At 38.0% G+C, this 27185-nt stretch overlaps 1 protein-coding gene and 1 long non-coding RNA gene across 3 annotated transcripts in view; one reads left to right on the top strand and one right to left on the bottom strand.

Annotated features, from left to right (window-relative positions):
• LOC105615691 (uncharacterized) overlaps window positions 1-12882 on the bottom strand; it is a 56821-nt gene extending 43939 nt beyond the window's left edge. For both annotated transcript variants that reach the window (XR_006060374.2, XR_006060373.2), the window contains exon 1: window positions 12747-12882. This is a non-coding gene — a long non-coding RNA (uncharacterized LOC105615691). The remainder of the gene's footprint in view (window positions 1-12746) is intronic.
• Window positions 12883-13050: 168 nt separating this feature from the next.
• On the top strand, window positions 13051-26807 carry TMX1 (thioredoxin related transmembrane protein 1). The gene is made up of 8 exons (XM_004010523.5): window positions 13051-13283; window positions 16385-16500; window positions 17799-17844; window positions 19831-19959; window positions 21851-21896; window positions 21990-22091; window positions 22206-22272; window positions 25176-26807. Exons 1-8 carry the CDS (start codon window positions 13132-13134, stop codon window positions 25352-25354), a joined length of 837 nt encoding a protein of 278 aa, XP_004010572.2. The 5' UTR covers window positions 13051-13131; the 3' UTR covers window positions 25355-26807.
• The last annotated feature ends 378 nt before the right edge of the window (window positions 26808-27185 follow it).

Genomic DNA, 27185 nt, shown 5'->3' on the forward strand with positions numbered 1-27185 from the left:
ATGGACAGAGGCGCCTGGCAGGCTATAGTCCAGGAGGTCACAAAGAGTCAGACATGACTGTGGGGCTGAGCACACACACACAAAGTCCCATATACATGTGAGATATTAAGGTGGTCAGGGATGATGGGAAGGGTATAGATGATGATGAGATTGACATCAGCTAAGATTTACTGAACTCATGATGTGGTGGGTCAAGCAATGTGCTGAGTAACTTGCATGTATTCTTTACTTTTTAAACAAACATTTATGAAACATGTACTCTAAGACAGGCATACTTCTAAGCACTAAGGATAAGGTAGTGAATGAAATATAGTATTTACGGACTCACATACTAATGAAGGAGAGCCACATAAATCAAAATAGGCAAACAAATATATATAATAAAATGTCAAATAGGGATAAGTGCTATAAACAGAAAAATGAAGAAGGACAAAGGAATGAAAGGAATGGCCAGGAAGGTCTCTGGGGAGGTACTATTCAGGTAGGGAATCTCAATGAAGTGAATAAATGATCCATGAAAACATAGAGGGAAAAGATGCTCCACGTAGAGGTAACAGCAAGTGCAAAGGCTCTGAGATAGGGGAGAACCTAACACGGGTGAGCAGAAAGGAGGCCAGTGGATAGAGCGGAGTGAGGAAGGGAGACAAAGAAACCAGATCAGAGCTAGATTAGGTAGTGGTGGTGGTGGCAGCAGTAGTGGCTAAGTCAGTTAGTAGGTAGGTCTAGATCTGATAGACTAGTTAAATTCCAAGTTTATGGGAAGCCACTGGAAGACTAAGTTATAAAATGACATGATCTGACAGAAAGGACTATTCTATGGTCATTAACTCATTTAATGCTCATAACAAACCTATGGGATGGATCTACCATTTCCATATAACAGAGGAGGAAACAGAGGATTCGAAAGAGTAAGTAGGTAGGCAGTGCAATTAAAAAGAGAGTGCTTATCTATCCAACCCCAGAACCAGGTTCTTAGCCATGAGATTTAAGCCATTACGACCATGAAATGGAGCTATTAGGTATGGTAGCCAGCCTCCACAATGGCCCCCAGTGATCCTTGTCTACGTGTATCACTGTCTTGTATGATTCTCTCTCACTACGAATAGGTCTGTCCTTTAAGACCAGTGGTATATTGCAGAAGCACCTGATGGCTAGTGGTCTCTAAGGCTAGGTCATAAAAGGCATCACTGGTTCTGGCTTGCTTTCTTGGATGGCTTGCTCTGGAGTCATGAGTTTATGGACAGACTTATGCGGAAAGATGGTAAAGCCCCTCACCAGTCAGCACCAACTTGCCAGTATATGAGAGCCACTTGAGAAGTGGCTATTTCAGCACCACTTAAAACTTTCAGATGACTACCATGCTCAACAGGTTGTCAACAACTCATGAAAGACTGAGCCAGAACTACCAGGAATTAAGCCACTTATGAATTCTGAAACTGTGAGACATATACAGAAACTGTAAGAGAGCATATTTACTGTTTTTAAGTTACTAGTTCAGTTCAGTAGCTCAGTCATGTTCGACTCTTTGAGACCCCATGAACTGCAGCACGCCAGATCTTCCTGTTCATCACCAACTCCCAGAGTTTACTCAAACTCATGTCTATTGAGTTGGTGATGCCATCCAACCATCTCATTTTCTGTCGTCCCCTTCTCTTCCTGCCCTCAATCTTTCCCAGCATCAGGGTCTTTTCCAATGAGTGAGTTCTTTGCATCAGATGGCCAAAGTGTTGGAGTTTCAGCTTCAACATAAGTTCTTCCAATGAACACCTAGGACTGATCTCCTTTAGGATGGACTGGTTGGATCTCCTTGCAGGCCAAGGGACTCTCAAGAGTCTTCTCCAACACCACAGTTCAAAAGCATCAATACTTCAGTGCTCAGCTTTCTTTATAGTCCAACTCTCACATCCATACATGACTACTGGAAAAACTACAGCCTTGACTAGACAGACCTTTGTTGGCAAAGTAATGTCTCTGTTTTTTAATATGATGCCTAGGTTGGTCATAACTTTTCTGTCAAAGATTAGCATCTTTTAATTTCACGGCTGCAGTCAGCATCTGCAGTAATTTTGGAGCCTCCCAAAATAAGGTGAGCCGCTGTTTCCACTGTTTCCCCATCTATTTGCCATGAAGTGATGGGACCAGATGCCATAATCTTCATTTTCTGAATGTTGAGCTTTAAGCCAATTTTTTCATTCTCCTCTTTCACTTTCATCAAGAGGCTCTGTAGTTCTTCACTTTCTGCCGTAATGGTGGTGTCATCTGCATATCTGAGGTTATTGATATTTCTCCTGGCAATCTTGATTCCAGCTTGTGCTTCATCCAGCCCAGCGTTTCTCATGATGTACTCTGCAGAGAAGTTAAATAAGCAGGGTGACAATATACAGCCCTGACATACTCCTTTTCCTATTTGGAACCAGTCTGTTGTTTCTTATCCAGTTCTAACTGTTGCTTCCTGACCTGCATACAGGTTTCTCAGGAGGCAGGTGAGGTGGTCTGGTATTCCTATCTCTTTCAGAATTTTCCACAGTTTATTGTGATCCACACAGTCAAAGGCTTTGGCATAGTCAATAAAGCAGAAATAGATGTCTTTCTGGAACTCTCTTGCTTTTTCGACGATCCAGCGGATGTTGGCAATTTGACCTCTGGTTCCTCTGCCTTTTCTAAAACCAGCTTGAACATCTGGAAGTTCACGGTTCACTTATTGCTGAAGCCTGGCTTGGAGAATTTTGAGCATTACTCTACTAGTGTGTGAGATGAGTGCAATTGTGCGGTAGTTTGAGCATTCTTTGGCTTTGCCTTTCTTTGGGATTGGAATGAAAACTGACCTTTTCCAGTCCTGTGGCCACTGCTAAGTTTTCCAAATTGTTGACATATTGAGTGCAGCACTTTCACAGCATCATCTTTCAGGATTTGAAATAGCTCAACTGGAATTCCATCACCTCCACTAGCTTTGTTCATATTGATGCTTTCTAAGGCCCACTTGACTTCACATTCCAGGATGTCTGGCTCTAGGTGAGTGATCACACCATTGTGATTATCTGGGTCATGAAGATCTTTTTTGTACAGTTCTTCTGTGTATTCTTGCCACCTCTTCTTAATATCTTCTGCTTCTGTTAGGTCCATACCATTTCTGTCCTTTATCGAGCCCATCTTTGCATGAAATGTTCCCTTGGGATCTCTAATTTTCTTGAAGAGATCTCTAGTCTTTCCCATTCTATTGTTTTCCTCTATTTCTTTGCATTGATCACTGAGGAAGGCTTTCTTATCTCTCTTTGCTATTCTTTGGAACTCTGCATTCAAATGGGTATATCTTTCCTTTTCTCCTTTGCTTTTCACTTGTCTTCTTTTCACAGCTATTTGTAAGGCCTCCTCATACAGCCATTTTGCTTTTTTTGCATTTCTTTTTCTTGGGGATGGTCTTGATCCCTGTCTCCTGTACAATGTCACAAACCTCTGTCCATAGTTCATCAGGTACTCTATCAGATCTAGTCCCTAAAATCCATTTCTCACTTCCACAGTATAATCATAAGGGATTTGATTTAGGTCATACCTGAATGGTCTAGTGGTTTTCCCCACTTTCTTCAATTTAAGTCTGAATTTGGCAATAAGGAGTTCATGATCTGAGCCACAGTTAGCTCCTGGTCTTGTTAAACCTTAGGTAATCTGAGGCAGCAATAGATAACTAATATATTAGAGAAAGCCAGGGCACAGCCAAAAACAAAATTAAAATAAAGCAAAACAAAAGAGATACTCCTGTGCTACTGGGTCCAAATATTATCTAGAATGGCAAAAGAAAACCATATTGGCATGTTGACTTGTCTTAAATTTTTTAAAAAAATGACAGTCCTAGTCTATTCAGGCTGCTGTAACAGAAGAACACAGACTTGATTTAAATATTAGGCACTACTTTCTCACAGCTCTTGAGATGGGGAAGTCTAAGATTAAGATGACAACAGTTTGAGTTCTTGGTAAGGACCCTTTTCCTGGTTTGCAGATGGGTTGCCTTCTTGCTGTTATCCTCACATGACAGAGAAAACAAATTTCAGTCTCTCTTCTTCTTCTTATAAGGGCACTAATTCCATCAAGGGCGGGGGTTCCATCTCCATGATCTGACTTAAACCACTTATTTCACAAAGGCTCCACTGGCGGGTGGGGCAGAGTTGGGTGGGTTAGTGCTTCAACATATGAACTTTGGGGAGACACACTCAGTCCATAACAACAACCAGTGGCCATTTCCCATAGTTACCGAATTTCAAAGTGAGATTTACATGTAAGTATGATATTTCTGTGTACACATATGAAATTTGATACTTACTATAATTAATATAATAGGTAAAAATAAGTTAAGAAGTAACGTTGCTCTATATTAACTGCCAACTCTCACGGGCAGGGCAACTGTGAGATCCACAGTATGCTCAAATAACCATTTCTTTCCTGGTTCAGTTCAAGCTTTTCTTGTTGTCCAGAACTGCATTATTTATGATCCTTTCTATACCATGAACCATCTGTGTGGGAAAAGCTGCTACTTGTGTCAGAGATTTTCATACTAAGTGAACATACTTCTTTTTTTCTTACGCAAATTAGCCAGACGTCAGAGTTTAACTCTGGTTACCTATAGCTTTAGCTTTCCTTGTGCTTCTGGACAACTGCAATAACGTATATTAGCTAACCTTGAGCTACAAATACTCTGCAACTTGCCAACTAATTATGTCAGTGAATAGTAACTCCTTAGGTGGGCAGATCTTCATTTGTTAACTCTAATTCAGGGTTTCACATGATAGCACCCCTTTGAAAAGCTAGGATTTTCTCTAGCTCAATTGAAACATTTTATGCATGGACATTATAAAATATTTAATAAGCTTCTTTAAAGTAAAATTTTAAGGCCAACCTCATAAATTTAGAATGATCCTTACTTTTGCGTTTCTGTATCCAGATGGGAGAGGAGAATAATCAATCTTCTTAATCTTGACTTAAAGAGCTGTCAGATCATCTGAGGATGTTAGCTCACTGTTAATGTATCAGTAGTTGTTGGAGAGTTTGGCTAAGCCACTCTATAATATTGCTGCCTTGGCATCCATTTTGCGTGACCCAGCAGCCTGCAGGGGCCTCGAACTAACACCAGCCCCTCCTGTGAATGTATGCCATAGATAACAACCCTGAGGGTCACAAGTGAATATGACCCCCCTCCCGGTGGCCCTTGTGATAAATAGTCCCCCTCATCCTCTCAGGGGCTTCACTGTGTACCTCTTAGATAAGACCCTTGTGAAGCTTACCCAAACCCTGCTCTTCCTAGTTCAAATTGCCCAGGAATTCCAAAGCACTCTACCCGCTGACCCTACTAAAAGCATGTGCCCCAAGTCCTGCTTCTCTCTGCCTACACCCTGCCTCACCCTTCCTGTGCGGGCCCTCAAGGCATGTTGCATACTTCTTTCAGGACTTGTGAGTAATAAACTTCTCTATTTCCATTTCCTTAGTGGTCTTTGGTTGCACAGCAGCTATCCACCCAACACCCCAGAACTCTAATAACAAAATCACAGCAAGTGGCTCTACTAATATTAGACAAAACAGACTATATAAGAATTTTGGTAGATATAAAGAGGAAAGTTTTATAAAAGAGGAGTCAATCCATCAGAAATACATAACAATTATTAAGATATAGAAAACAGGCCCACAAACACATGAAATACAACTCTCAGAATCGAGGAGACAATAGCTGGAGACTTTAATACCCCACTTTCAGTAACAGAAAGAACACTATTAGGCAGAAGGTCAGCAAAGAATTAAAAGACTTGAACAACATTATACACCACCTTGACCTAACAGACATCTGTGGAGCACTCTACCCAATCACAGAAAAATGCAAATTCTTTTCAAGGGCTAGAACATTCTCTGGGATAGATCATATACTAGGCCATAAACCAAGTGTCAATAAATTAGAAAGAAGTGAAATTACACAAGTATGCTTTTTGATCACAATGGAGTGAAACTCTAAATTAATAACAAAAAATTTTGGGAAATTCAAAAATATATGGAAAAGAACAACAAACTTTTACATAAACAACAAAGAGATATCAAAAGGAAAAATCGTAAATAGTTTGACATGAATGACATGAGGGACATAATATAACAAACATAACAAAAGTTATGGGATGCAGTTAAAGAAGTGTTGAGAGGAACTCAGAGGTTCAAAGCCTACATTAAAAAAAGAAGAAATGTTGAAAATCAATAACTTAGTCTTCTACTTTAAAATACTTTAGGGAAAGAATAAAAGCAAAAAAAATTGAAAGCATGCAAAAAGAAGAAAATAATGAAAAAGAGAATTTTAAAAAATAGAGAAAACCAACAAAACTAAAAGTTGGTTCTTTGAAAACATCAATAAAATTGACAAACTTTTAGCTAAACTGACCAAGAAAAAAGAGAAAAAGCTCACATTACTAAAATTAGGAATGAAAGAAAAGACATTAATATTGACCTTGCAGATATTACAAGGATTATAAAGGAATACTATGACCACTTGTAGGCCAACAAATTAGGAAATTCAGATGAACTAGATATAGTCCTAGAGAGACACAAACTACCAAAACTGACTCAAGAATAAATAGAATATCTGAATAAATCTATAACAGATAATCCACAATGAAAAACCCAGCTCTAGATGACTTCACTGCACCCAAAATTTAAAGAGGAAGACAACAGAAATTCTTTATGAATACTTTCAAAGAACAAAAAAGGAGGGAACATTTCTCACCTCATTCTATGAAGCTAGTATTAGCCTGATAACAAAATGAAATTAAGACATCATAAGAAAACTACAGATCAGTATCTTTTGTGAATACAGATATAATGATTTTCAACAAAATGCTAGCAAACTGGATCTAGCAACACATATACACACATATCCCCAAACCCCTAAATGCCATACCTATAACAGAGATGAAGAAATCTGACTCCATATTGGTTCTGCCTCTTTAATCTTCCTATTCTATCGCTTTTGCTACAAAGTTAATCACTGAAGGGATTTTGCTGATAGCTTAAAGTATACATAATGGCCCATCTTCAGGGACTGAACCTCCCATGCCTGAAGGTCAAGCTAAAATTCCTTTGTTTAAGCACGCGGTAAACATGCTAACCAGACCCAACTGTGAATGACTGTAGGAAGTTCAGTTCAGTCACTCAGTTGTGTCCAACTCTTTCTGACCCCATGGACTGCAGCATGCCAGGTTTCCCTGTCCATCACCAACTCCCGGAGCTTGGTCAAACTCATGTCCATTGAGTTGGTGATGCCATCCAACCATTTTATCCTCTGATGTCCCCTTCTCCTCCTGCCCTCAATCTTTCCCAGCATCAGGGTTTTTCAAATGAGTCAGCTCTTTGCATCAGGTGGCCAAAGTATTGGAGCTTCAGCTGCAGCATCAGTCCTTCCAATGAATATTCAGGACTGATTTCCTTTAGAATTGACTGGTTGGATCTCCTTGCTGTCCAAGGGACTCTCAAGAGTCTTCTCCAACACCACAGTTCAAAAGGATCAATTCTTTGGTGCTTAGCTTTCTTTATAGTCCAACTCTCACATACTGGAAAAACCATAGCCTTGACTAGACGGACCTTTGTTGGCAAAGTAATATCTCTGCTTCTTAATATGCTATCTAGGTTGGTCATAGTTTTTCTTCCAAGGAGCAAGCATCTTTTAATTTCATGGCTGCAGTCACCATCTGCAGTGATTTTGGAGCCCCTCAAAATAAAGTCTGTTGCTGTTTCTACTGTTTCCCCATTTATTTGCTATGAAGAAATGGGACCGGATGCCATGATCTTAGTTTTTTGAAAGTTGAGTTTTAAGCCAGTTTTTTCACTCTCCTCTTTCACTTTCATCAAGAGGCTCTTCAGTTCCTCTATATGTTCTGCCATAAGGGTGGTGTCACCTGCATATCTGAGGTTATTGATATCTCTCCCAGCAATCTTAATTCCAACTTGTGCTTCATCCAGCCTGGCATTTTGCATGATGTACTCTGCACATAAGTTAAATAAGCAGGTGACAATATCTACCCTTGACATACTCCTTTCCCAATTTGGAACCCGTCCATTGTTCTATGTCTGGTTCTAAATGTTGCTTCTTGACCTGCATACAGATTTCTCAGGAGGCAGTCAGGCGGTCTGGTTTTCCCATCTCTTTAAGAATTTCCCACAGTTTGTTGTGATCCACACAGTCAAAGGCTTTGGCATAGTCAATAAAGCAGAAGTAGATGTTTTTCTGGAACAAACTCTCTCTTTTTCTATGATCCAACGGATGTTGGCAATTTGATCTCTGGTTCTTCTGCCTTTTCTAAATACAGCTTGAATATCTGGAAGTTCACAGTTCATGTACTGTTGAAGCCTGAATTGGAGAACTTTGAGCATTACTTTGCTAGCGTGTGAGATGAGTGCAATTGTGCAGTAGTCTGAACATTCCTTAGCATTGCCTTTCTTTGGGACTGGAATGAAAACTGACCTTTTCCAGTCCCGTGGCCACTGCTGAGTTTTCCAAATTTGCTGGCATATTGAGTGCAGCACTTTCACAGCATCATCTTTTAGGGTTTGAAATAGCGCAAATGAAACTCTTTGGGACCCAATGAACTGTGGCCCATCAGGTTCCTCTGTTCATGGAGTTTTCCAGGCAAGAGTACTGGAGTGCGTAGCCATTTCCTTCTTCACCCAGGAATCAAACCAAAGTCTCCTGCATTGCAGGTGAATTCTTTACTGTCTGAACCACAGGGAAATTAAGTAAGGAAATTAAATAGAAGGCATCCAGATTGGAAAAAAAGAAGTAAAACTATCTCTATTTGTAGATCACATAATCTCATATATAAAAAATCCTAAGGAACCCACTAAAAATTATCTAATAATTTATTAGAACTAATAAATAAACACATTCAGTAAAGTTTCAGGATACAAACAAATACCAAATTCTATTGTAATTCTATACAGCAGCAATGAACAAAACAAAGAAAACAATTTTACTCACATTAGCATCAAAAAGAATACTTAAGAATAAATTTAATAAAAGAGGTGTAAAACTTAGAACTTGAAAACTATAAAATATTGCTGAAAAAAATTAAGAAGACCTAAATAAATGATACTACTTCCGATGTTCATGGGCTGGAAGGCTTAATACTTTTGAGGGCAGTATGCCCTAATCTGTTCTACAGACTGCAAAGCCCCAGCATGCTTTTTAATAGAAACTGACATGCTGATTAAAAAATTTATATGGACAGTCAGGGATCCCAGAATAGTAAAAAAAAAAAATCTTGAAAAAGAACATAGTTGGAAGACTCACACTTCCTAATTTCAAAACTAAAGTAATGAAGACAGCGTGCTATTGGCATTGAGAGACACACAGATCAATGGAATAGAACTGAAAATTCAGGGGAAAGTTAAACCTCCTCGGACATCTGTCGTCAATTTTTGACAAGGGTGTCAAGACCATTCAATGGTAAAATCATAGTCTTTTCAACAAACGATATTGGGACAACCAGTTATTCACATGTTATGGAACAAAGCTGGACCCCCATCCCATGCCATATATAAAAAGTAACTCAAAATGAGTCAAAGCACAAATGTATGAGCTAAAACTATAAAACCCTTAAATGAAAACATAGGTTACCCTGGATTAGGCAATAGTTTCTTAGCTATTGCACCACAAGCATTTCCACTTCAAGGTGTGAGCCTATGAGAACATTATGTCCCAACAAGAATTGTATATGAATGTTGACAGTAGCATTACTCATTATAGCCAAAGAGTAGAACAAATCAAATGTCTACCAGTGAATGAACTGATAAACAGATATATTCATAAAATGGAATGTGACTCAGCAATCAACTGAAATAAAGTACTGATACATACTACAACATGGACGATCTTTGAATACATTACGCTAAATAAAAGAAGTTAGTCACAAAGAATCACATATTAAAATATTCTATTCATATGATGTGAAATATCTAGAGTACACAAAACCAGAGGCAGAAAGTAGCTGTGTGGTTGCTTAGACCTGGGGAAACTGGTGGTTGGGTAGAAATGGGGAGTGACTGCTAATGAATATGGGTTTCTGTTTAGGTGATGAATATGTTCTAAATTTGATTTGGTTGCACAACTCTATGAACATACTAAAAACTGTTGAACTGCACTCTTTAAGTAGGTGTCCTGTACGGTATATGAGTTGTATACCAATAATGATGTTACAAAAAAAAAATAAAGAAACTCTACAGACTCCAGGAAAAAAAAGATGATGACATATATCCAAGCTGTGATAACAGAGTTGAGATCAATTTAGGAGTTAGCATGCACAGGACTTGATGACTTAGTTGATTAGTTAGGAGGGTTAATCTGATTTTAGTGACTCAAATTTGATAATATTTCCTTGAGGGCTTTCATGGTAAGATGAAGCAAAGAAGGTAGATTATCAATGGCTCCTCCCCCTAAACCTAATGAAATAGAACAATGAAAAACTAGTTGGCAGAGATAGTTATTCAGTTATATTGTGATAATAAAGTTACACCAGTTGCTAAAATACTGAAATACTTCCATGATGGTTGGTGAATAGCTGCTACTTGGAGCCACCTACTTCCTCCCTCCACACCTCAGCTCCTATGAAATATGAGCTCATTAGTGTGTGATTTTTAAAGAGTAGCTCATGTGCATAGAAAGTTCTGAAATTATACAAAAGAAAATGTTAACAGCAATTGCTTAAGAGGTACAGAATCTGGCAGGAGATCTAAACAGAATCTAGAATTTCTTTTCACTTTCCAACCTTTTGTACTTTGCACTTTTTAATCATAAGTCTGCATTTCTTTTGTAATATAAATGAAATATTAAAATAAAATTGTCATAATAAATTTTCATGAATGATTTAGTGTAAAAAGAATATTCAGGAACATAACTCATTTTATCATTTTACCAACTCCATGAGGTATAAATGGCAGGTATTGCTCCATATTACATATAAGAATATATTTATGTACTTTTTACTAATGCAGCCCATATATTACAGTAAAAGCACAGCATATCTATAATTATAATTTTCCTCATTAATTAATTCATTCAACAAACATTTACTGGACATTTATTATGTGCCAGGTTCTAATGTGGCTTGGCATTAAACCTTGTAGATTACAGTAACGAACAAAACAGAAGTTTCACATCTTATTGGGTGAGAAAAGAAACTAGAGAATAAACACAGATGCAAATCAGTTTAATACTACATACAGAATTAGCATGGACAAATATGATGGATAATGTGATTCACAGGGTGATCAGTTAGAAATCTACTATTGAGGCAAGAGATGATAGAAACTTGAACCAGGCTGCGGAGATGTAAAGTAGAGAAGGTAGAGTTTATCAGACTTGTGAAATATGTGAATATGTGAAAAGAGAGAACAATAATAAAGAATTAAAATGTAAATTTTTGTCTTGCACAACCAGGTGGACCTTGGGGCTCTTAACTGAAATGTAAAACTAGGAGGAGAATCTAGAATTTTACTTTTTGAAACTGTTATATTTAAGCTACATATTAGATATCCAAAAGATGTCCAGCAAAGAATTGAATACAATTGAAAAAGAAATGTCTCAAAATGGAGTTATTTGTCCCCCATGACAGCAAACCAGACTTAAAGAGGCAATCTCATGATAAAAACCTTGCCAGTTCTTTTCCCCTCAAAAAGACCTGAAAAATAATACTTTCTTTACTTTTGCTAATACCTCCCTCCTCTCCCCCTTCTTCCTATGAAAGCCTTCCATTTTGTACAACCTGAAGGAGAGCTCTTCCAGCTGCTGGATGGGATGCTGTCTGATTCAAAAATCACCTAATAAAGACAGGTGGATCTTTAAATTTATTTGGTTGAATTTTGTCTTTTAACAATATACATGTCTGAAGTTCCAAGAAAGGTGAGAGCTGCAACGACAGGCATATTGATGGCTTTTAAAGCCAGAATTAAGGTTATCTGGAAGAGTGTGTGGATATAAAAGTGAGGGGGCCCATACAGTATCCCAGAGCAAGCCAATGTCTGGAAGTCAGGTACAGAAGGACCGCCAAGAAGTTTCAGAAGAAGCACCTATGAGAAAAAGAGGGGGTAAGAAAAAAAAGCAAATGAGGCACCACGTTGCACCTTTCAAGAAAAGTATGTGACAGAATGCTGCTGGCAGTCAAGTAAATTACCAGTGTCCTATGAAGGGCCTTGCACCGAAGGGGTGGGGAAATCAGCCAAATGAATTGAGTTTAGGAGAGAATGTGAGGCCAGGAGATGTAACGGCAATTATTCAATTATTGTCATTTGACTGATTAATACTTTTTAAAGACAGCGCTTATTTTGATTTGCATTTGTAAGTGCTTGGAAAAAAATCTTAAGTATTTGTTACAAACCTGTATATCTTGTCCCATTTTAAATTTCTGATCTAGTTATTTCTGTAACTAATGATTTACAAAAAACTGAGGGATAACATGCATCCTAAAGTCCATACAAGTGGATGAAACATGTACAGGTCGATGGTTTTTAACATATGTGTAAACCCGTGTAACTACTTTTCAGACCAAGATATACAATATAAAGGGAACCCATGAAGTCTCTCTTATGCCCCTCCAGGCTCTCTAATCCTCCAGAAGTAAACCGATATTCTGACTCATATAAATATCCATTAGCTTTCTTACGAAAATTTTCAAATGAAACAAAAGAAAACTCTGATGAGCATTTAATTGGAAACTGCTTCAGTGTAAACTTACCAACTGTATTCAGTAAGTATAAATGTCAAACATTTGGCGCCAAAATTCTGATGCAAATTTTTAAGCCTTTCCTCTCCAAAGTCCCGCCCCATTTTGTTCACCACGCCCTCGGTTCATTCTTCTAGCAAAATGGCTCTGGGGCGAAGCAGAAAGAAGGAAGACAAGCGTCTCTGTCATGCGCACTAGGGGCGCTCCCTTTTTCTTTCCTCAACCAATCCACTAGGACGCGGCTTCGTCGTGCGCAATGCGCGTCCTCAAGGCGCGCGCGCGCGAGCCCTGCCGCGCTCATGCGCACAAACTGATCAGCGGGCGCGGGCGGAAGTGAGGAGCTGCTGCGTGGAGGTGGGGGCCGCCTCGCTTGTTGTGGGTGGGCGAAACGGCCGACATGGCGCCCTCCGGGAGTCTCCGGATCCCGGTGGCAGTGCTACTACTGTTGCTTTGGGGAGCTCCCTGGGCCCACGGGAGGCGGAGCGACGTGCGCATCATCACGGACGAGAACTGGAGAGAGTTGCTGGAAGGAGAGTGGATGATAGAATTGTGAGTGCAGGGCTGTGGTCTCGGGGCCCCTCGGTGGGCTGGGGTCCTAGGACCAAGTTTGGACCGCTCAGTATCATCTTCATTCCTCGCATGCGGATCCCAGGCTGCCCGGGACTGCGACTCTGAGCTGTGGGGCGGGAGCCCCCCGACTCCTCGAGATTTCCTGACTCCTGTTGGGATCCTCCACTGTCTTGGTCTCACCTTCTCCTCGTTTCTTACCGGGGGAATGCTCTTAAATTTCCCCTAAAGCGTGCGTCTTAGTGTGGTTGCTAGGGCTGAGGTTCGCCTGTGAGGTTACGTTCAGCTTTGAATTCTCTCAACTTTTCTTCCTGGCCTTGGGGTTGGGGGAGGTGGGTCTCTCTACTTCCTATATAATTATTTATTTGAGAATGAGTCTTCAGAGACTCACAGGCTTATTTCACCAAACTCTACAAAAGAGGGAATGGAAGTCTCCTCTCCTTTTCTCTAATTACCCTTAAAAAGTAGTCCACTTAGAATGTTACAGTTGGAAACTTTTATTTTAAATTTTATTTTATGAATTAGGCATATTTTAAATGTCAAATAAGTTCAACTTGGGTTATTTTTATTAAAAAATCCTCATTTCCTTTATCTTTTTTTTTTTTTTTTTTTGCTTTTCTCTGCCAACATCTTATCCTTGGGTGTGTGTTTTTGCAACGTACTGAATGTTATGGGTTGTTAATCTTACGTTTCCTAAGTGTTATTGCATTAAACATGCTGTTCGAATAAAGTCATGTCTGTGCTAATTCTGTTATAATAATGTCCCTTTTGTATCGGTAGATAATAAACTATTTGCCTTTGTTTTTGTCGCTAAATTGGTGGTGGCAGTATTACTGATATCAGTGATATTAGTAGAAAACACCCATTTTGAGTGTTAACTGGTGATGGACAGGGAAGCGTGGCCTGCTGCAGTCCATGGGGCCGCAAAGAGTGGGACATGACCCAGCCACTGAACCAAACTGAAACACTTCTAAGCACTTTACATACATTATCATATTAAATTCTTTACAAATTCTGTAAGATAGGTCTTATTTCCTGGATTTTACAGATGAGAGACAGAGCTTTAATTAATATGTTCAGGTATTGCCATAGTGGCTTTCTTTTTGTCTCCAGAAACTACCGCAGTGTAGATATGCAAAGGTTATTAGAACAACCCCCTTCCTTAACAAGATTCAAGTGGGTGTTTTCCTGTATGGTTGGGTTGCCAGTTAAGGAGGAAGGTGGAGGTGGACAAGGTTCTCCCAAGGGAGAACCCAGAAGGCCAGATCAATAACTCCAGTCGTAAAATCAAACAAGGCATAGAACATTAGGGGAAATGTTTATCTAGTATGCGTATAGTTTGTAACTCAACGAAACAATTTTCAGAAACTGTTGAAGATGCAGGAGTGAGGAAATACAACCAGGGACAGCATTTGGTTTTCATTGTCCTCAGTAACTTGTTTTAGATTGTGCCCATAAAATACTCAACAATTTCATAAATAATGTGTTGAGCAATCGCGATTATGAATTCATATGTAAATTACTATCCCATATTACTCGAGATTTTTTTAATCAACTTAATTGATCAAACTATATCAATATAGTAGTCGAAAGTGAAGTATTAGGGGATTTGAGTTAGAGCATCTGCAGAGCAGGTGATGGCACCCCACTCCAGTACTTTTGCCTGGAAAATCCCATGGACGGAGGAGCCTGGTAGGGTGCAGTCCATGGGGTCGCGAAGAGTCGGGACACGACTGAGTGGACTAAGTGACTTCACTTTCACTTTTCACTTTAATGCATTGGAGAAGGAAATGGCAACCCACTCCAGTGTTCTTGCCTGGAGAATCCCAGGGATGGTGGAGCCTGGTGGGCTGCAGTCTATGGGGTCACACAGAGTCGGACACGACTGAAGTGACTTAGCAGCAGCAGCAGCAGTATGAAATTAAGAATACATATACCATAGTATTTTTTCCCTTAGCTTACTGAATATGAAGTTAAACCTTATAAAAAGCACCTAAGAAACAAAAGGAACTTGAAAAAGGGTCTAGTATTTCTAACAATAGGCTGCTTCTATTACAAGTTAGTTATCTACGTTAAACTTATTTTAATCAGGAATTATGTTACAGAGATACTTTGCAATTCAAGTTATTGTTGTGGACTTTGGCTTTTGTTTGTGGTACTAGTCTCTTTCCACAATGCCGTATACTTTTAGAAGTTTTATTTTCATAAAATAAGTCAAGAAAATAGAAAATGAAGTACAGAAACTGTATTATGTTTAACAGGTATAGGTTTTATTCTAACTGGTTCCATTTAAAAAAAAACTGCGGTAAATTATGAGATAATATACAATATGAGAAAAGTTGAAAGATTCAGGGCTTTTCAAGGGAATACCAGAAGAGTAATTAAAATGCTTAGTATGCTTGGCCACAGATTTGAAAACCCAAGGTTGACCAAGGTCTGGCCAAAGAATTTCATTTGGCCTGCCTAGTGTTTGTGTCTGGGTTAAGTTTTGGGGTAGCATTTTTACATAAAAATGAGGATTTTCAGCTCCTTTTAAATTAGAATAGCCTGCAGTCCTGGGCCGGCTTCCCTGGGGCCAGCTGTTCTCCTGACAGTCAAGCTGGGTAGTGTTTCCCTCTTTAAAATGAGGCACATGTTTCCTATCCACCACAGCACTGGGTGCTTCCTTTTTTTTTTTTTTTTTTTTGCTTCCTTTTTTTCATACTAGCACTTTGCATTTGTGACTCCTGCACATAAAATCATTAAAACTGATGAACCCCAAGTTCGGCTTTGAGCTTTCTGGCCCCATTATATAGAGAAATCCAAAGGTTTTTAAAGAGCTGTTGTGCACATAAAAAAGTCCCCTTGTGTCTTAAGAACTTATTCTCAGAATTGCTTTTCTGTAATTAGCATTATCAATTCGTAGTTCTTGATTTCCAGAGTGTTAGATTCATACTTAAAACCTTTTCCTCTTCACAAAGTTAAACCACTTTGCTATCTTGTTTTTAAAAGATGTTCTTTACAAATAATACACTTTAGAATTTTTATCCCCTAATGTTCATATTAGAGTGTTTTAACTTTTCTTTTTAAACTGTATTTCTTAGTTATGCTCCATGGTGTCCTGCTTGTCAGAATCTTCAACCAGAATGGGAAAGTTTTGCTGAATGGGGAGAAGATCTTGAGGTTAATGTTGCAAAAGTTGATGTCACAGAGCAGCCAGGTACTGTAAGTCTCTGGTTCGTTTTGTTTCTTTGCAGGTTGGGATGTGTGTTGACCCTGTTTTCCACATTACATGGTCTTAATTCTGCCTTTGACTGGGTTTTATGAACAGCTGGTTAAGCTGATTTACCCACCTCCTTAATGAGGGTTCAATGTGAAGTGTGTTCCCTGGTTGTGTACGGCAGCTTAATTCTTTTCTGTATTTCTGTAAGGGAACTTGGAGGCATCTCCCTTCGCTCACTCTTCCCCACGTAACTTCCTCTGATCTTTTTTCCTTAGCATCCCAGGCCCCAGACAAGTACGGAAGACATCTGTGAGAAGCCCTAGAACCTTTTGACTCAGGTGGACATTGGTCACCCCAGCATTTACATCTGTACCGAGCTTAGAATAAAGAGCATGTGGTTGAAGTTCTTTGTAGAGTCCAGGTCACGTTCCCCGACAAATTATCTAAGTCTCTGCAGTTGGGTTCGAAATTTAATCTGTTAATAATGATTTGAGGATATGGGCTTTTAATTACAAAGCCCTTATGGTTGTGGCCTCCTGACTTGGCTCCCTGGACAGGTGTCAAGCCCTGCCCTTACGTGATGCTTCTTACCTGTTCTTGGCCACGGTAAACTTGGATTCTTGACTCTGCCCCTGTCCCAAATGGGAATAATCTCTAGTATTTGGTGAGGACTCACTACTCTTATAGATACTGCTCCAAGTGTTTTGCATTTATTTTGTTGCCCTTACACAACCTTGTGGGATAGATAATATCCCAGTTTTACAGATGTGAAAGCTGAGCCATAGATTGATCCTTCATCATTTTCATGTTTAACACATGGTTAATGTTAGCTGATATTGTTACTGCCCACCTTTTGAAAGAGTCAATTCCGTTTTTAACAATACTTTAGAAACTCTGTGCTTGTTTTTTGATTATCAAATGCAATTTCATTGGGTTTTAGACATAAGACTGCAGTTATATTGTGCTGCCCCATGACTCATTGCTAGTAATCTTATAGTAGTAATAATTGACCAAATGTTTATATGTATATATGTTCACAAATGTCTTCAATATTCAGATTTTATGTACTTTTAAATTAAGATAATATATGGTATTTTTTAAAGTTGCTTTAAGTATGTAAATGAAATTTCTTTCATTGTTTATGTTGTACAGCTAAACTATTTTTAGGTCTAATTTCATATTCTTTGCCTATTAGTATTTAAATGATCACGTCAACTTTTAAGTAGTAAAAGATTGGCTTATGTAAAACCTGTATGTTCTTTCCTGTATTTAGTTCTAATCTTTCTCATTTGTAGGACTAAGTGGACGATTTATCATAACTGCTCTTCCTACTATTTATCAGTAAGTATTTGAAGATTCTGTAGTTACGAGGGATGCATCATAACATAATCAGAATAGTAGCCTCCAGCCTTGATCATGTGTAAAGAGCATTATATTCAGTAAGTTTATTAGAAGGTTTGTTTTGCTTAGTGCTATCTTAGGTGCCTTTAGGTGGATGAATGAGGTATGAAATAATCCGTGATCTCAGAGATTTCTAATTGTCTTAGAAAATGACGTGCACAAGAAATAGTGGCATAAGTGATTATGAGCTCAGGGTTGTGGTTAAGTACTATAGGAAATTTGCTAAGGGGGAAAATCAGTGTGCTGGACTGGTTCCTGGAGAATATGGAGGTTAAACTCAACCTTGGAAGTAGAATTTTTAAGAGTGCAGAGTTAAGTGTTCCATCTGAGGATTGTCTCATAAACAGTCATAAATAGGAGCATGGAATGTCTACACATTAGCTCAGAAAGTGCTCTAGCTCAGCCTTGGGAACAGTGGTGGGTGAAACAGTTAAGTTAGAATAAATACCATTATGTAGTCTTCAGTGTAGGCTCTTTAGTTTGTCTTTATCTTCTAAATTAGCCATAAGAAATCTTAAATCTCTGTATCTGCCCTGAACCTTAAGTCAACCTTAAGTTGACTGCCAGGAGGCACTTGTCTCCTGAAACAAGAAGTCAGTGATTCTGTATGTATCTTGGTTTTCCTGTCTTTTTTTCCATATTCATAACTGTTTTCCCTTTTTATTTTCCCTTTGTATCTGTTTAAATACCTGTTCTCTATAAGTGCTTCTCATCCTTTTCACGCAGTCCTTTTCTCCACATGCCCCTTATTAGTCTCCCAGCTTTCTCAACACTCCCTGAAATTTTCTAGAATTTCCTGCCCTTTTCTTTTAATCATATTATTTATCATGCCCATTCCCCTAAGTTTTGCCTGTTGAAATCGTACTTATCCTTCAAAAATGTAGGATGCCTGTTTCTCCAGAAATCTTTGGTTGAGTGGGAGCTAACCTGTAGTTTTTTGGATGGATAAAGGGTCCTATAATCTTACTATAAGTAGTGGGGAGTTTTTGCCCGTAAGTGATCAAAATAGAAGTATTAAGTAAGCAGGCCTAGACTGGCGATTGGAACTGATGAAGATACAGGAACAGGGAGAGCACTTAGGATCCTATGGCAGAGCTCCATACGTTGGAAAGGAGGAGGAGGAGGAGGTGGGTGTCGGGAAGAACGCAAAGCGGACTGTAAAACAGAATCACTGCGCTGCACCAGATGCCTCCAGTGGCTTAAAGCTTGATGGCTGAGGCGATGTGCTTATGGTTGAAAAGACCAGCAAAATGCCTCAAATTGTTCACCTCTAGTTCAGTAGTAGCTAATAAATAATAAATGTTAGATACTATTCTAACCACTTTTTCGTGAAGTCATCTTTTTAATGTGTGTATTGTGGCTTAAAAGTAATTTTCTGAGCTGTATCTACATACTGAATTTCTTTTTCTCCTCAGTTTTTTACTGAGATATAATTGACGTGTAGGGTTTTCTCTGGTGGCTCAGCGGTAGAGAATCTGCCTGCCAATAGAGGAGATGAGGGTTTGTTCCCTGGTTTGGGAAGATCCCCTGGAGGAGGAAATGGCAGTCCACTCCAGTGTTCTTGCCTGGGAAAGCCCATGGATGAAGGAGGCTGGTGGACAGCAGTCCATGGGGTTGCAAAAGTTGGATACAACCTAGTGACTAGAAAACAACAAATTGACATATAACTATTAATACTTATTCTATAGTTTTATTATTTGGAAGAGTGTAATAAAGTCTGAAAGCTTATGACTGTTCAAAAATATAACCTCAGTGGTTAATGAAATATGGCGCTAAGATGTTAAGGGTAGGTAATTAGTGTAATTTGCTAGTTGTGTATTGCTCATTGCTGATTTTGAGTACAGGATTGATTGTAAAATGAGATTATAGAAATAGCAAAACAAGTTTATTTATTCAGTGCTAATATTTGCTTCTGATCTTCATTAGTTGTAAAGATGGTGCATTTAGGCGATATCAGGGTCCAAGAACTAAGAAGGACTTCATAAACTTTATAAGTGACAAAGAGTGGAAAAGCATTGAACCCGTTTCATCATGGTTTGGTCCAGGTTCTATTTTGTAAGTATAAAGGGTTTTTCTCTTATTTATTTCAGAATTAATTGGATCATGTATTTCATGTAAATAAGCATTTATATTTCATTTTAATTCTAGGACTGTTAAAATATGTTCAGATTTACTCTGTGATATTTTTAGTTTAGACTTTTATCTTCCAAACGATAGTGTGGTCCTTTTTTAAGGTACAGAGAGGCATTCTATAGAATTAAGCTAAAAGTCTTGTTAGAATATTTTGGCTCTGTAAATATGGTCATTTGTATCATCAAAATAATAATTCCTCTAGAAGTGACATAATGGGTAAAGCTATCATTGGAGCTTAATATTTGAATGAGAAGCCTCAACCATATACTTACTTGTGCTACTTTTAGATTTTACTTGTTTTAGTGTGATTGAATTATTCCACCTGTCTGATAACTTTTTTTGTGAATAGTATGGATGAGCAATGTCTATGGGGCAGTAAGGATTGGGCGTAGCAAGAAGGTCTTTTGTTACTTTCTTGGGGAGCAGAGCCTCACAAGTCATTTGAGAGACCTCTGGGAATATTGAGTTTTTCTGAGGCCATCATGGACTCATCCTAGTCCAGCTAAGTTATTTCTTCCTGTCCTCTTACCAATTGTGTCTTTGGAGGATGGAGAATTGGAAATACTAGTATATAAGAGAATGCTCTGGATTCTGGGAGTGCAGGAAAGTTTATCCCTAAACAGTGTTTTAAAATAGAAGTTTATCTGTAGGACCTTTTCCTTATACCTCTGAATTGAACTTTTAGAATTCCCCCACTGAACCACCATGCTCACTAAACCCAAGTAAGGTACCTAATGTTCCTGATAGAATCTAATTAGCACAGGCTGCAGTGAGCCTGCACAGTGATTTATTTTTTTGTTCCTTGTTCCTGTTCCCATTTTGTGTTTTAAACCGCAGAAGCAACATGATTAAAATACATTTCTCTGTTGGAGTGGAAATGTAACTGATTCTGTTTAAAATCTCCTGTCAGTAAATGATTCTTGCTCTTTCTGATGGAAGAGTAGGGGGGTTGCTTGGAAGTCTCTGTTGACTCTTCAGGGCAGCATTTCATACCTTTCTTGTTAGACGAATAAAGGGTACTCCTAGGGTCGGCTTGGCAGGGGCACATCCCCCCCTGCCCCACCCCAAGACTGGTGATTGGATTTGGCCATTCTGAGTACAGGTGCTCTGGCTTATCTGTGAATTAGTATGTATTGGTGGGTGCCGCTTATGCTAGAGAGAACCCACAAACCTAATTTTTGGAACATACCTTTTTTCTGACTGCCTGTTTAATTGAGTTTAATTATGTGAAAATAGTTATTTTTACTTCTGTGGTGACTTATTTCTTAGGTAATTATTTTGTTATTAAACTGTATCAAACTAATACTGTTGTAAGTTCTACTTAATTTTAATATGAAAGGAGGGTAATTCTTAGGTGAGAAGGATTGACTCAGCAAGTGCTCCCAGTCTTCCTTCAGGCTCCCTTCCTTATGTGTTCTTTGGAGGATTTTAAGGGTGAATGAAGAGTTTCCATTTGCTTATAGTGTGTCTAACATCAAACTAGCTGGTTCCATAGAGGTCAACCCATATTCACAGTACATTGGAGAAACCAACAAGTGAAAGGTTAAAGGCAAAACAACAGGAGAAAAGGAAAAAAGATCAAGTGTTTTGTTTGAGGATATTATGTAGTGGCAAAAATTCTGAAACTGTTGATTTTTGCTAATAAGGCTTCTTATGGGCCTGAAATCAGTGATGTATCACTAATCTTGAGTAATATCACCAATTAAATCTGTTGTGTTGGAAATTATAGAGTAAAAAGTAGAAAATATAGATAATATACACGTCTTCTAATTCAGAGCTGCGTATACAAGTTGGTTTTTTCTTTTTATTTTAGGATGAGTAGTATGTCAGGACTCTTTCAGCTCTCTATGTGGATCAGGGTAAGGGCTCAGATTTACTTCTATTTTAAACATTTTGGCACTCACTTTTTAAAGAAATGGCTGTGATTTTTATTTTTCGTCTTTTGATTTTAGACTTGCCATAACTACTTTATTGAAGACCTTGGATTACCGATTTGGGGATCATATACAGTGTTTGCTGTAGCGACTCTGCTTTCAGGACTGGTATTAGGACTTGTAAGTTCCTCATTTTTGGAGTACTAGGAAGAAAAATATTTTAGAGTTTTGCAATTTAATATAGTTACTCTAACTTTTTATTATACATTCAGATTCTTATGTTTATTTTTGCAGTTCATGATATTTGTGGCAGATTGCCTGTGTCCTTCAAAAAGGCGCAGACCCCAGCCTTACCCTTCCAGTAAGTATATTTTTAAATGTTTTTGTTTACTGTAATCCCATTCATTTCTGAAATAAACACACTCACACACATAACAGGTTGCCTTTCTAGCTAGGGTTTCTAAATTTGGCGTAGTGGCAGAAGAGAGATACATATTTCATGTAAGAATGACATGACAGCCCAGTGCATTTAGGAACATAATAGTCATTATTTTGGCTTTTATATTGTGGAGAATTTTAACACTGCATGTACCTTAACAGATATTTGATAACCATTGACCTGATGTCAATTTGTTTGAAAATTCCATAATATTCGGGGATCCATTTGAGTATATTTGGGTCAAAAAAAGTTGAGTATATTCCAGTCTTGAAGTCATCTCATTGGTATAGTGACCACATTTGAGGCTTTTTCTTTGTATGTTGGTCAAGTCTAAGTTTTTCTTTTAGGATATTGGGGAAAGCAATTCCTGTCATTGCTTTAGGAGTCTCATTGAAAAGTGAAAGTGACGTCACTCAGTCGTGTCCGACTTTGCGACCCTGTGATCTATAGCCTACCAGGCTCCTCTGTCCATGGGATTTTTGAGGCAATAGTACTGGAGTGGATTGCCATTTCCTTCTCCAGGGATCTTCCCAACCCAGGGATTGAACCTGGGTCTCCCGCACTGTAGACAGGCACTTTACCATCTGAGCCACCAGGGAAGTCCCATTAGCTGTGTATTTTACTACAAGATGGGAATTAGAATATTCATTGCTATTTGTCTTAATATAATTTTACCTACCTATCATTTATTTTTAAATTTGAAAATTATGCTGTTATGAAGGCCTTTATTTCTAAAGAACTTTCACTTTCTGTCATCCCATTTGCTTTTCAGCAGCTCTTTAAAGTAGGCTGCATAAGTGATACTCTTTCCATTTTGTGATTCCCATTTAGTGAGTAAACTAAAGCTCCGAGAGATGAACTGTGTTTCCAGGTTCACGCAGAAATGAGAGCTGAGAGTAGAACCTAAGTTGAACTCTTAGCCCGACATTTCTATTCTGCTGCCTTCGTGGCTTAGGACTTACTGAGGTCAAAACTTCTGAAATGAAATAGAGCAAGTGCAAAGTCATAGAGAACTGAGCAATTTAGAAACATTTCAGTGAAGATGGCAGTTAAGTATTCATTGTTGAAGAGCTGATAGGGTTTTTAAAAAATTTCTTAGGTAGTTGCATCGATATCAAAAGTTGCATGCACGGAGGGGAGGGAATAATTTTATTCACCAAGGGCCGCTGATCTGTAGGAAAAGTATAATAAGTGCAGATTATTTATTGGACAGTTGAGTCGGTAAATGTACATTTTATTTATATTTTTTGCTTAGAAAACCTTAAACCTAACAACAGATTTGTCTTAGGTAATCTGTTACACTGCTGATGTTAATCCATACTTTAATGTGATATTGCCCCTTCTATACTAGGCTTCTGGATTTGAGTTGTTTTCCATTTTGTTTTTGGCTTAGATTTTAAGTTGCTGGGAAAAGAGCCAACTAAGTCTAATTTTAAGCGAAATAGGAATTTATTGGTTCATGTAGTGAGGAAGCCAGAGGACAGAGTTGACTAAATCCTAGGGCTCAAATGTTTCTGAATTGCTCAGTTCCCTATGACTTTGTGCTGGTTCCATTTGGGGCTCTTTTTAGTCCAAGCATAGAATAACTACAGAAAGCTGTAGCTCATAATTCTAGAGTAAGAAGGAAATATACTTCTCCCTATACTCACCTATCTTTTGAAAAAGTTCTGGTGTACTCTGCTTGCGTAGAGGGCTCACTTTTTTTTTTTTTTTTTAAACTGTAAATCAGAATTTCTCAGCATTGGCTCTGTTGGTCTTTTGAGCTGGGTAATTCTTACCTGTGACAAGCTGTCTTTTGTACATTATTGAATCTTTAGCATCATCCCCCTGATTGCCAGCAGCACTGCCCCTCTCAGTTGTAGCAATCAGAAATATCTCCAGACATTGCCAAGTGTTCCAACAGAATCGCCCCTGGTGGAGAAGCGCTGCTCTCAACGTTGTTTATACTCAACTACAGCTGCATGGGATGGGGCATAGGGAAGGAGTTAACCCAATAGAAAGAGATATGCCAGACAGATCAAACAACAGATTGTCCACTGTATGGGAATTCTTCCTGTGGTCTCTTCTACCTTATACCCCCTTTTCTTCCTGCTCCATTCTGCATTGCCTAGGATTAGGGATGGTCTTGGACCACTGAACAGAGAAAAGCTCGTTAGCCGGATTCTGTGTTCTGTATCTCAGTAACATGGTATGTTCTAAGTGTTCTAAGTTTACGTTAACTTGCAGCAGTTCCTATTAACAACTGGGGTGGGGGGATATTGTGCGTGTGTACATGTAAAAAAGTAATTGAGCTGTATACTTAAGATAGGTATATTATGTTGTTTGTAATTATGCCTCAGTAAAATTATATATGTGGAGAGGAGGAGGCACATTTATGAATCCACTTAATAAAAATCATGTCTAGGAAAATAGCTTTCATCTGATTCTTGTTCGCCTGGGAGCTGAAACAAGGGTACTATTGAAGTTTGTCTTATTATTTTTATTAGCTAGAAGATTTAATAGTAAATTAATATAGTTTTATTTAATGCAGTCTATTTTCTTATAGACATCCATATTCACAGCATTAATTCTGATTCATTAATTTCAGTTCAGTTTATGAATAGGTGGGTAATAAGAATGAATTCGGTAAGTAAAGTGGACCTTCCAAACCAGTTATTTTTATAGGGTCATTTGTTCTTAAATATAGCTTTTTCCTTTTGGAAATCCAAACATGATTGATAAATCATTGCCAAAGCAGTTTATGGGCATATGAATTGTGTCTTGATTGTACTCTAACACAACTCTAATACATCAACAACAAAACACTTCTGGTTTTTATCTTTAAGGAAAATTACTACCAGAATCTTCCCAACCTTTGAAAAAAGTGGAGGAAGAACAAGAGGCTGATGTAGAAGATGTTTCAGAAGAGGAATCTGAAAGCAAAGAAGGGACAAACAAAGACTTTGCACAGAATGCTGTAAGACAGCGTTCTGTGGGTCCTTCACTGGCCACAGATAAATCCTAGTTAATTTTTACAAATATTTTCATATGATTTTGGCAGAAACAGAAGATCGAGCATTTGTTTTGGTTTGATGTGAACTGTGACTTGCTTGTACATTGCAAGGTTCAGCCTGGATTGTCATTAGGTTGAACAGTCTACCTTCGGAAAATAAAAGTAGCACTGGAAAAAAGAGGATTTGAAAACAGTATGGTGGTTCAAGCAGTTCTTTCATATTTGGAAAATCTGGTGCCAAGCAATAAGATTTCTGTATGTTTGTTTCATAATAACTTTCAAGTCTGAGTTGAAAAATTACATTTCCCAAGTATTGCATTATTGAGGTATTTAGGAGATTACTTTAGAGAAGAAGATTTCTCATTTGATATAATTTTTGTCAGTTTCACTGTGTGAAGAGAACATATTTCCCATTAATGGGAACTTTGCTCGTTGTCTCAAGAAATGTGTATTTCAGTAACAACTCTGAAACCCTTTATCTCCTTTAAAGTTAAAGTCCAAAATTTATTCATAGTTTTAGATTATGCAACTAATAAAAGCTGCCTTACTTGAATTACAGATTTCTACCCATGATAGTACAGGATATGTTTAGAAAGTTTATAAAGGTTGGTTGCCTTTTTTGTTCTCCTGTGTTCAGCGTATGATTTGTATTTTTCTCACCACCATGATCTCACCATGATTTTTATTTTTCAAATTGGACAATTTCCTGGAAATGTCTTTCATGTTTTAATACATTGTTTCAAACTGAAGTTTACTGAAGAATACTTAAAGTGAAGAGCCATCTGATAACTTAAAATTTTGGCTACTTGTTTCAGATTTTACATCATTTTTGTTGAATCTATACTTGAACTTCTTTTTTTGGATGTGAAGGTGAACATTCCTGATTTTTATTTGATTTTGTGGAAAAGCCTTGGTATTTTCTGTTTTGAAAATTCACAGAAGCTTAATATGATATAAAGTTAGTATTCTACTCAGGAAAAAGCATCTTATAGTGTGTGTTTTCAATATATATTTGTCCTCATCCAAAAAGTTCTTAGTGGATTGTACCAAGTCAACACATGTTTGATGATTTAAACTCATAAAGTTTTATGTTTTTGAAAAGACAAACTATTCTCTACTTTCTATTGTGATATTTCACAGATGGGTATCAGCAAGATGGGACATTTAATATATTTTTACTCCTTCAAGAGAATAGTTTTCACCTTAACAGCAAAAGAGGAAGTGGGTGGAGCTGTGGGGCAGCAGTAAAGAAATGTATTAGCTGCAGTAAAAGGAAAAACCATAGATACTCTGAATGGATCACTTCTCTGTTATGGTCATAGACAGTTTCTATAATGTCCCCTTTAAAGGCCTCTCCTTTAGAATATTAAATATTCTACCACTGAAGAGTTTGGATATGTAATAAGTTTGTGATGCTTTAGAAAAATCTAAGCACAAAATAAACTTTTCTAAGTGCTTCACTGAAGCTGAAGGCAAGTGTGATTTCTAATTGATCTTAATTACTACTTAATATTTAAATATTTAATTGATGCTTAATATGTATTTAACTGTTCAAGTGAAAGTGGTGTCACTGTATATGTACTTGATACATGTAATCAAAAGGCTAGAGTCATATATATCTCTTTGTTATCTGAGATGATCGAGAAATGCTGCTCATTAATTAAGCGTTCTATTTTTCTAGTCTTACACATCATATATTTTTAAGTATTTAAGTGATTAAAAAATGTAATATGTGCAGAAAGTTACAGGTAGACTGAACATGTAAACTTGGTATTTCAGAAAAGATATGTATCTTGTATTTCTTCAGGATTGTCACTGTAGATACCTGAATAGTCCATTTTCT

This window comes from Ovis aries, chromosome 7 (assembly GCF_016772045.2).
Source record: "Ovis aries strain OAR_USU_Benz2616 breed Rambouillet chromosome 7, ARS-UI_Ramb_v3.0, whole genome shotgun sequence".
NCBI classification, from domain to species: domain Eukaryota; kingdom Metazoa; phylum Chordata; class Mammalia; order Artiodactyla; family Bovidae; genus Ovis; species Ovis aries.

What these genes read in the sequence shown, in the direction of transcription:
- TMX1 (XM_004010523.5), top strand. Translation starts at nt 13,132, where the DNA reads ATGGCGCCCTCCGGGAGTCTCCGGATCCCGGTGGCAGTGCTACTACTG. An exon ending in GCTCTTCCTACTATTTATCA is followed by an intron (nt 17,845 to 19,830) that starts GTAAGTATTTGA and finishes GATCTTCATTAG; the next exon opens with TTGTAAAGATGGTGCATTTA. An exon ending in ACCCCAGCCTTACCCTTCCA is followed by an intron (nt 22,273 to 25,175) that starts GTAAGTATATTT and finishes TTTATCTTTAAG; the next exon opens with GAAAATTACTACCAGAATCT.